The sequence below is a fragment of the Arachis ipaensis genome, chromosome B07 (genome assembly GCF_000816755.2).
Source record: "Arachis ipaensis cultivar K30076 chromosome B07, Araip1.1, whole genome shotgun sequence".
Classification (NCBI taxonomy): Eukaryota; Viridiplantae; Streptophyta; class Magnoliopsida; order Fabales; family Fabaceae; genus Arachis; species Arachis ipaensis.
This window is the reverse complement of record NC_029791.2, coordinates 121,788,382-121,800,523: the sequence shown is the minus strand read 5'-3', so window position 1 is coordinate 121,800,523 and position 12,142 is coordinate 121,788,382. Positions and strand designations below refer to the sequence as shown.

The 12,142-nt window shown below is 28.4% G+C and overlaps 1 protein-coding gene across 1 annotated transcript; it reads left to right on the top strand.

The window, feature by feature from the left end:
• Positions 1,148-2,602, top strand: LOC107606174 (transcription factor bHLH96). Its single transcript, XM_021107983.1, has 2 exons — positions 1,148-1,761; positions 2,135-2,602. Exons 1-2 carry the CDS (start codon positions 1,312-1,314, stop codon positions 2,600-2,602), a joined length of 918 nt encoding a protein of 305 aa, XP_020963642.1. The 5' UTR covers positions 1,148-1,311.

Genomic DNA, 12,142 nt, shown 5'->3' with positions numbered 1-12,142 from the left:
TTTCTTGGGGTCAATTATTTACGATGGCACAAAGGGGATATTTTTAAACTAAAGAAAAAAAAAAAAGAAAGCACCAACCCATCATCGTTAGTTGCAATCACAAAAATTAAGGAATTTTAATAAGAAAGCGCCACGAGAATCTCTCTGTGTTTGTGTCTTCCTGACTTCAGTGGTTGAGTTTGCAGCATGGTCAAGGAGGTGGTCTACATTGAAATCCTCACGTGCAGTGCTCTGTAGCTTTTTGTTTTTTATGATAATAATAAGATGTGAATCATAATAATTAGTAATTTCATTTCTATGTCACATTTTGTATAAATTTAATTTAATTCATTTTTACATCAACGCTCTCAAGTTGCTTTGCTGATTGACTGATTCCATTTTCCAATATTTATTTTTTTTTAAGAAGGAGTCTCATATTTGACTTGATTGATATTTGATATTTTTTGCACAATTTTTATTCTTATGCTCAATTTAAGATACATAAAAATAGTTGGTTTTTTTTTTATCCAAGGTAACCTAATTAAAGTAAAGAGTACATGACTCTAATTATGGGAAGCTGGCTGGTTATGAGTTTCTAATTAGAGTAATAATCTCACTGAACTAACACTAGAGTCACTAATTTCAGCCAACAACACCTCCATAGAAGGTTGTTAAATAAATTTATTATAAAAGTCAATAAAAATGAGTTTTATTGAATTTAAATTTTAAATATTTTATTTTTAAATTTTTATATTAAATATTAACTTATAACATTAATTTCTTAGACTTTTTTTTATTAATTAATAGCAAAATAGATAAAAAATTTTATAAAAAAATATATAAAATTTAGTTTCAAATACATTTGTTACATATTTATTAAAGAGAAAGTCTAGGGGGCAGCAGATTTTGTGGTTTTTAGCCATTAATTAGCCATCAATGATGTTTTTAATGGTGTGAGATTGCATCTAATGGTGTAAAATCATTCAATTTCTTTTTGATGGTTAAGTGCTGACTAGAATTTAACAAAAGTGCTGCTCCCTAGCACTCCTCTTTATTAAAATAAAAAAGTTAAAAACTTTCATTAATAGTAACTTTAATATGTGTCCTTATTATGATACATGACAGATAAACTCTAATAATAAATTTGGTAAAGTAATAATGGTGGTTGTAAATGCAGAGAGAAGGTTTGGGGTTGATAAAAGGGTGTGTTTGTTTGGTCCTTAATAATAAGCTTGGTGTGCATTATATATTGATTCTCCTTCAATTCATATCCATCATCAATCCTCTGTTTTCTCTGATCTGATCTTCCTTCAATTTTTTTATGTTATAGAAATGGCACTAGAGGCTGTGGTTTTTCCACAAGATCCATTATTCTCATATGCTTCTTCTACCACCACCACCAAGGATTATTTCTACTCATCCTTTCTCGGCAGCCACCACCACGATCTCATCGGAATTATAAACAACAACATCATTCAACAAAACCAAGCAACTAACAATTCCGACTCTTCTTCTCCTCCTTCCAACAACGACCACTGGGATCATTCTCACTACGCCACTTCTTCCAGCTCCCCTGACTGCTGCGCTGCCACTGTTGATCAACCTTCTGTCCCCACCACCACTGGCCGCCGCAAACGCCGCCGCACCAAAACCACCAAGAACAAGGAGGACATCGAGAACCAGAGGATGACTCACATTGCTGTTGAACGCAACCGCCGCAAACAGATGAACGACTACCTCGCCGTCCTTCGTTCTTTGATGCCTCCTTCTTATGTTCAAAGAGTCAGTTACTTTCTCTTTTCCAGTTTTGGGATAACAAAGAAAAAGAATCTCTTTACTAATTTGCTTTCTTTCTACTTCTACACCTTAATCATTGTTTACCTGACTTGACATGACACGAGTTCTCAACTAATCAAACATGGAAAATACTACTACACGCCATACATACTTTTCTTTGGTGAAAACTCAGGTGAAGTCGACTTCATGTGAAGTTGATATCTGAGAGTCGTTAGATAAAAATTTAGTCAAATTAGTCAAATTATCTAACGAGTCTCAAGTATCAATTTCACGGGAAGTCGACTGCACCTGAGTTTCCACAATTTTCTTTTCTTTATTATCCAATAATTTAATTATTTCTATTAATTTACAAAAACAGGGTGACCAAGCGTCTATTATTGGAGGCGCCATTAACTTTGTGAAGGAGCTAGAGCAGCTTTTGCAGTCCATGGAGGGTCAAAAGAAACCCAACCACCACGACACTACTGCTGCTGGTGGCGCCGCCGGAATGAATAGTAGTGGCCAATCATCGCCGTTTGGCGAATTCTTCGCGTTTCCGCAGTACACAACGCGTGGTCATCATCAGGGAAACAACAACGCAACGACGATGGCAGCGGAGCAGCAACAGAAACAGTGGGCGCCGGCGGTGGCGGACATAGAAGTGACAATGGTGGACAGCCATGCGAACCTCAAGATTCTATCAAAGAAACGACATGGGCAGCTGATGAAGATGGTTGTTGGTCTCCAATCTCTAAGCCTCACCATTCTCCACCTTAATGTTACCACTCTCCATGACTTCGTGATCGCTCTAACTTTTGTAGCTAATTTTGGTATACACATAATATAGTGAATTTTTTTATGTGTAAATAAATATTATTGTTTTAAATCACTACTTTGTAAGCAATAATTTAAAATCATATTTATAATAAAAAATACTATTTATATACCAAAATTAGTCACTAAAATTAATAATCCATGTATTTATATACTAATAGTTGATTTTAGTGGATAATTTTAATATATACATAGCGTAATCGTATTTATAAATACACATGAATTAATATACCTTACATATACATTTATCAAAGTTTAAATTTAGTAATTATGCTAGTCAAAATGAATAAAAACAGTTGACCACAAGATTTTCTATTTTTTACGTACATATATTTAATAGTGTATTGAAAATACTAATAAAAATTGATTAGTGTTGATTAAATGTAAAAGAAATAGATGATTTTTGTTGTTTATAATTTTAGAAATGATGTGTGTGAATTGGTTGGAACACAGGCAGAGGATGGGTGCCAGCTGAATACGGTGGATGAAATAGCTGCTGCTGTGAATCAACTATTATGCGCAGTTCAACAAGAGGCATCATCTTTCAACGAAATTAATTAGAATTCCAAGTTCATATTTGCCCTCTTTTTCTTTATTTCTATTTTTGAAAAAAGAATCTCTATTTCTCTAATTTGTGAGTAATTTGGGATATATATGACTATGTCCATTGCGGTGTTGGATGCATGTTTATATGTCTTTGCTCTTTATTTTTGTTCACCCTAGCTAGCAATTGTGCAAAACTACCTTATTAATGTACTCCTTTTTTCTATTGTTTATTTTTTTTAAAAATATTTGGTAACCAAAGAAAATTAGCTAAAAACAACCATAATTTGTCTTATTTAGTATTTATTAATTGTTACGACAATTAATAAATGCTAAATAAGACAAGTTCTGACTTTTTTTTTTCTCTCTAACATTACCCATTTTTTTTAGGAGACGGGGACGTTATTATTGCTTTTTAAAAAATTATCTTTTAAAAACTAACTTTGATAAGATATATTTTAAAAAATAAAAATTTTATCAAACCAGCTTTTTAAAGATCGTGTTAATAATGATATTGAAAGATCTGTCTAAATTTTAATTTGTTCATTCTATAGTGTTAGGACTTAGGAGGCAGTATTTTTGTTAAATTATAGCCAGTACTTAACCATAAAAAAGAAATTGAATAATTCTACATCATTAAATGTAATTTTACATTATTAAAAATATCATTGATGACTAATTAATGACTAAAAATCACAAAATCTACTGACTTCCTAGACATTCTCTAATCGAAATTTATCTCATTTTTTAAATTTTTTTTAAAAAAAATTGGATGTAGTTAATATATTGAAATGAAAATAAAAGATTTTAGCTAAACATTTTCTTTTATACTAACATGATTCATAAAATAACTGAATTTAATTAGCTGAGGAAACTGTTGCTCATGTGGCTCATTTTAAACAACATAAGTTTCATGCATTAATTTCTTGAAAAAACAAATTCTACGGAGAATTTCTTGTATGTTCTAAATACTCTTGTGAATTGGTCTAACATTAGTTTTCATTTTACTAATTAAAAAAAAAACTAAATTAAAAAAATAGAATTATACAAAATTTAATTAAAAAATAAAAATAATAAAAAATTATCAGAATTTATTATTTATTATTATTATTTTTAACTATTAACTCAAATTTTTTAATTTAATAATCTAATAATATGTTGATGATTAATTAATAATTAAAAATAATTAATTTTAATAAAATTTTAATATTTCTTTTAAAAAATTATAACAAGAGCACTTAAACACCACAAAATTTCTCAACTGGATGCATATGTATATCTTCCAGAACAGAACAACACGCATTTTGAGAAGTCATACATATTGGTTGGTTGCCTTGCAATTCTAGGACAAAAATTTGTTTACTTTACTGTATTAGTCACGAGCAGCTATCATTAGGGTGGCAATAGATAAAATAAGGAAATGTTTAAATTCAATCTTAATTTTATTTGTGGTTAAAATTTTTATATAAATTCAATTTTATTCCATGAACAGGTTGATAATATCTCAACCTTCTTCTCACTCGTTCTTAACTTGCAAGTGTTTGATTCTATTTACGTTAAAAAAAATAGAAAACTTAAAATTTACCTTTTGATGAAGAAAAGATGACCACTAGAAAAGAAATAGAAAAATAAGGTTAAAACTAAGAAGAGGATTTAAGAGAATAAAAGAGTGATGACGGCTGAGATTTGAGAATGAGAGAAGACTAAATTTAATTAGGTTAACTAATAATCAAAATGATAGAAAGATAAAATAGATTTGAGGCTTTAAATAATTAGGCTAAATTTATTTGTAATGGAATCATTTAAAATTTAAAATAGGACAATATTATATATGTATATATTTAAAAAAAAAAAGAAGAGTGGGGCAAATGCCCCCTATCTCACTACCTGGGTCCGTCCCTAAAGGTTGATTTGATATGTTAAGCACAAATAGTGAAATTGGAGAAGCTGCAATGATTTGAAATGAGAAGTAAAATAAGGGCGAAAATAATTAATGAGATCAACATAGAAAGAAACATGATGGTAAAAAAATTAGCATGAGAGACATCATCAACAGTCAAATTCTTCAAGATAATGGTATTTTTTACTTGGAGGATGTGAAAATAGATGAGTATACCCGAGGAACAAATTAATCACTAAGGCAGAAGGCATTGTCGTTATTATCTTCAGAAGAGGAGTCATTTACTATTTTATCACTAGACGGAGTTGCTCTCGCCTTTCTTATCATTGTCTTGAGAGATTACTAGTCCTTGATTATTGTCATTGAATATACTTGACGTATCTTTATTATCATCATTATTTGAAGATGATGATACCGTAATTGATACAAATTTTCTAATCCATATGTGTCGTCTTTCACGTGTGAATATTCTTTTTAACACTTTTTCTACCTCTGTCTACTTCCTCTTCGCGATTTCACCATGCAACTATATATAATAATGATGGCTATATATGGTAGATAGGAATCGTGAAAAAGGAGGTGGTGATTTTCTGCTGCGTCCATTGGAATAATTGGTAACAATGATATTTTTCTCGATCAACCAACCTTCACAAGAAGCAGAACATGGCACAAAACCCTTGCAAATGCAAAAGGAAAATAATAACTATGCCCTAAGAGTCAACGGTCATCATTAAGGATCTAGTTGCATTGTGGGTTCTCCATGACATTGGCATTGCTAAGAAATTCAAAAGTTCTAAAATTGGTTGTTTAGATCATCACCAATTTCATTTAATTTCCTCCAATCACACGCAGAGACAACCTTGATATATATCGTTCATAATTTCAACGAAATATGCTAAATATATAGTATGCCTAACGAAAATACTATTTTTCACTAAAATTAGTCAGCAAATTAAAATTAATCACTATGTATTTTGTATATAAATATATTGTTATTTAATTTATTTTTAATATATATTTTATAGTTTAACATATATGTTATACTAATAATTAATTTTAATAACTTATTTTAATGATGATTATATTCCTAAATACCCTAAGCTAATCAATATCCTTTCCTATATATATCACAAACAAATAATATTTTAGTTTAAAACTTGAGGAATGTCAAAATAAGTGGGTTATTTATAAAAAAGGTGGAAACTCAGGTGCAGTTGACTTCATATGAAGTTGATATCTAAGAGCTGTGAGATGATTTGATTAATTTGACTAAATTTTTATCTAACGACTCTCAAATATTAACTTCCCGTGAAGTCGACTTCACCTGAATTTTCACCTTACAAAAATAGTATTTCTTTTTCCTTTTACTAATAATCTTGTATTAGATATTAAGGATATAGTGCAAGTGAGAAGAGAAGAGATAAGTGAAATCTCGGTGTGTATGCATATATAGTAGTAAATATGATTTTGTATATTGAACATATAAAGCACGCATTCACATCGAATGGAAAATATGATGATTACTCATGTAAATTTGTCTTCGTATTTTTATGGAAAATTGATAACTAAATACAAATACATATTATGTTAAATAGTTTAGTTAATTATAAGGTGGATTCTACTTAATTTTTTTAAAATAATATGTAAGTTATTCTTTATAATGTGTCACATTTTAATTGGTTATTATTTTAACTATAGTTAGGTTATTTTTTAATTTATTATTTAAGATGGATATTAATATAATTTCCTAAAATATTAAAACCCCACTCCCATTAATAATTAAAGTATCTTCGTCACGTAACTTCGGTCCTTACAAGCATCGCCGTCGTCGTCGCCGTCGTGACAAGAAGCGTCAACCGTCGTCATCTATTGCCTCTCAGACAATCTCATCCCTTAACGTCGTTGTTAAATTTCTGTCGTCAGTAGCTTTACCGTCCTATCCAATATAGTCAGCGCCGACGTCATTGCTATCTCTTGTCCTCTCACTCGATTCCTCTTTTTACCGTGGATCACCCGTTACCAACATAAGTAATGTTTAGTTTGGTTATTAAATTTTTTCATTAAAACAACCTATCTTTATTTAATTACATGATAGAACATATATTCATATGTAAAATATAATATAATAAAATAAATCTATTCATAATTGTTTTATCATATAAATAAATAAAGATATATTTTTTTAATAAAAAATTTAATAACCAAATTAACCATTAATTATGTGGGTAAGCAGTGACCATGGCAAAAAGAGGGCGCTGGCTATACTGAAAAGGACAGCAAAATTACGGGCAACGAGAATTCAACCATATCGTTAAGGGATGATGCACCGAAGAAAGAGAGATGGCATGAGAAGCAGTAGATGATGACGACGTCGGCGCTTCTTGTCACGATTTGAAATGACAGAATCTACGTGACGAAGTGATAAAGAAAGAATGGAGGCGTAGAAATGTGCTTCAATTAGCGGGAGTGGGGTTTTGATATTTTAAAAAATTATACCATTACCAATCTCAAATAATAAAGTATAAAATAACTCAACTATGGTTAAGATAATGACCAATTAAAATATGGCACATGGTAAAGAATTCGATGGTCCCGGAATGTTTGGACCATTAAATGGTCCCATAACAAAACATGTTTTTTTAAGTTTTTTAATAACTGTTAAATAGTTCTTATTTAATTTTAATTATAAATTAGTCTTTTATATATTATTTAATTATAAAATTTATTTTTTATTTTATAAATTATTTTTTTATCATTCATCTATCATGTTTATTGAGAATCAAAAACTAAAACAATAATAAATTAGATCTTCATTAATCGTAATAAATATTTTACTATCTTAATCGATTATAATTTTATTATTGATCCAATTACATACGTATTGGATTGGAAAAATCGTTTTTATTAAAAATTCAATCGATTGGATGCACAAACCAATCGATTGAAATTCAGGCTTCCCAAACTTCAATCGATTGGAATTGATACACAATCGATTGAATTTTGCAAGGCATGTGAGATTTTTCTTATTCAATCGATTTGTCATATTACCCAATCGATTGAAATCATCAAAGCAATGAGTTTAGTTAATTCAATCGATTGGTTTTGTCACCCCTCAATAAATTATTATTTTCGAAAACCCCATTTTTAAATTTAATTCTCCAAATACGAGTTTTTTTTATGCAAAGCAAGTTCGCCGCACTATAATTTTTATAGAGTTTGCCTAACCCCGACGAACTTCACTTCAAATTCTAAAAAAAATGGCTAACTCAAGTTCTTAAATTTCACAATAGACAATGATAACAATTATCATCGTCTCCAGAATATATAGGAGTACACAAGAATATTGGGGAAATAATAGATTTTTTTTAATTTATAATAAGAAAAAATCCTGGTTAAATGTGCCTTATTCCCGTGTATCTATGTATTTCTGGAAACGATGATAATGGTTGCCATTAATGTTGAAAAAGCCATGCTTGTTATAGGTATATTTTTGTGTACTCCTATGTACTCTTGTAGACGATGATAATGGCTTAAAAATTTGAGTTTTGTTGGTTTTGAAAAAAATTCGAGTGAAATTCGTCGGGGTTAGACAAACTCTATAAAAATTATAGAGTTCGAAAGGTCACTATAAAAAAAATAACAGAGGGAGGTTAACTCACCCTAAATAAAAAAAAAATCGTATTTGAAAAATGGAATTTTGGAAAATGATATTTTTTTTAAATGATAAGTAAAAATGATTTTAGTGTTATAGGAAGTGTATTGGAATTTTTTTCATTGGTAAATTTTAAAGATGTCAGTATATTTACGGATATTGAGATGGATGAATAATAGTATGAGAACGATGACATTAACCAAGAAGAGTTAATATGTGACAAAGATATGATGGATAAATAATATGAATATGAACAAGATTTTGGAGATGAATTTATTGAGGGAATAACAGAACCAATCGATTGAATTAACTAAACCAGATTGCTTTGATGATTTCAATCTATTGGTAATATGATTAATCGATTGAATAAGAAAAATTCGGCATGCCTTGCAAAATTCAATCGATTGAAGTTTGGGAAGACCGAATTTCAATCGATTGGGTAGTATAAGTAATCCATTGAATTTTAAAAATCCAACATTTTAGCCATTGTTCAATAGATTGAGTAATATGACCAATCGATTGATTTTTGCGAAAACCATGCTGCCTTGCAATTTTCAATCGATTGTTTTGTGATAACCTGTAGTCTAATCGATTGAGTTATGGGAAACCTGAAATTCAATCTATTGTTTTGATAATCCAATCGATTGATTTTTAAAGAAACACGATCTCAGGACGAACGTCACGAATCAAATATAAACTTTTAATCGATTAGAATGACCAAAAAATTTATTACGATCAATGAAATATCTAATTTGTTATTTTTTTTATTTTGATTGTTAATAAACATAATAGATGAATGATAAAATAATAATTTATAAAATAAAAATATTTTTTATAATTAAATAAAATATATGAGGTTAATTTGTAATTAAAATTAGAAAATGACTATTTAGCAGTTGTCAAAAAAACTTAAAAAACATGTTTTGTTATGGGACCATTTAATGGTCCAAATATTCTGGGAACATGAATCCAATGCCATGACACATTATGAAAGGTAATTTACATGTTATTTTAGAGAAAATTGAATAGAATTCATCTAACTATAATTATTTATTTAATAAATTTTAATTATTATTTTTGCCAGAAATAAGCCAAGGGAGAAAATAATTTACGTGAATAAGCCAAAACAAAAACTGCTTCATGAATCTACCAACGCACATATATATATGTAGTTCGAACCAGCTTGGTTCGAACTCCATTACTATATAATTCGAACCAACTTGGTTCGAATTATACACAAAGACATGCACACACATAATTCGAACCAGCTTGGTTCGAATTACACACAAACACACGCACACACTAATTCGAACTAGTTTGGTTCGAATTACACATACAATAATTCATGGTATAATTCGAATTATGCGGTTAAAAAATTAATAATTTATTAAAAAAATTTTATTAAAAATTTATTAAAAAATTAATAATTTAAAAATTAAAAATATATATATTTTATTTCATACGTTAAAAAAAAGCTAACAAAATATTTAATTACGAGACTTCTTTAAAATATTAATGAGCTATCAATTCGAATTCCATACAATACTTTTCTGTCCATTTTTAATAGTTCATGAATATTTTTTAATAAATTTTTTTAATAAATTTTTTTAAATTATACTACAAAAAATATTTTATCCTATGCAAAATAATTTAAAAAAAATTGCTTAAAAAATATTAAGAGTACTATAAAAATTTGTAATGTTATAATAACTTAGGTAAATACATGCATGTACTCAAATTTTAAATAAAATATTCTACATAGTCAATAATAATTTAGAAATGAAAGAAAATATTTTATTCTATACAAAATAATTAAAAAATATATTTTATTCTATACAAAATAATTTTAAAAAATGGCTTAAAAGATGTTATGAGTACTATAAAAGTTTGTAATATTCTAGTCATTTGGGTAAATACATGATAAAAATATTTTTTCTTTAATTTCTAAATTATTAGTGACTATGTGGAGTATTTCTTTAATGTCCTAAATCATTAAGACATTGCAAATTTTTATAGTACTTCTAACATCTTTTAAGCCATTTTTTAAATTATTTTGCATAGAATAAAATATTTTTGTGTGGTTTAATTTAAATAAATTTATTAAAAAATATTCATGAGCTATCAAGAATGGGCAGAAGAGTATTGTATAGAATTCGAATTGCTCACCATATAATTTTTAATAAATTTATTTAAATTATACTACCTAAACTTTCTCAATATCTTTGGCATCGATATTGTTTACAATTAAAAATCGAAAATTATTCACTTAATAGTTGGAAAATTGATGACTGGATGCATGGTTCCTGAAGAAGCAAAAATACCATTAAATAGCTTGGTTTTTTTTGCATGTTTTGCTAATGATAGAATAATATATAATGTGAGATAATAAAATAATCTGAATATTTTTCTTTCATTTTCACTATGAATAATGCAATGTGCCACCGCTACATATATATGACTAGATACAAATCACCAGTGAACTACTGTGTCTTTGTCATGCTAATTAATATGTGACAAGTTCAAGAGAATGTCGTGATTGCTGCTGTGGTAATTTTCTTTACTTGTAGACAAATTTCACTGTCATGAAGATTGAATAGGGTATTGGACAAGTTTATATGTATGATTATTTATTTATGAAAAAGCATAGGTAACCAACAAGATTTTTGAATAATGTGTAAACAATGTGAATTAATAGGATTAAAAAAGTAAATTTAATTAGTAGCATTAAATTAGAATGTAGTGTATTTTCATTTGATTGGTGGTTATTCATGTTGTTCAAAATTTTAATTATTCCCCTAGTATTCCCCTTTATTTATATATGGTACCTACTATATGGGTCTTTAATTTCTAATATATTGGTTGTCCTTTAATTTCGGCGTAAACTGTAATAATGCTACAACCAAAACAAATTACACGGATGATGATGTCTATTAACCAATTTAATAAACTTTCACATCGAAGTCGTGAAGGATCCATTAGATTTTGTTGTCACTTCAGGGAAAAAAAAAAAGAAGAGAACTAGTAAGAGTAAAGAGGCCCCCACTATTTGCCTTAAGAACCTTTCTAAGAGGCGACTTCACTTCTTCTTGATTAACCTTATTATATTCGAATTCAATAATACTACATACCTAGTAGCAGCTTAATTTGAGTGTACTAATAATGTTGGTGATACCCGGCTTGTTAAGCATAAGTTCATTTTATCAACTTTCTTATTTTAAGTATAAAAATCTTTTGCATGTATTTTTACTATTTTCTAAGTGAGAACGTCAAAAATCTACATATCAGTAAAAAAATCAAAACTTTCAATTAAAAGTGTTTGGACCTCAAGTTTAAATCCAAACCTAATTCGATTTTAAGTAGTGCTTCAGAATAAACGCAAACAAATTATTAGGATAAAATATATTTTTTATTTTAATTTTATCTCAAAAATTAATTTTTAATTTACATCAAATATATTT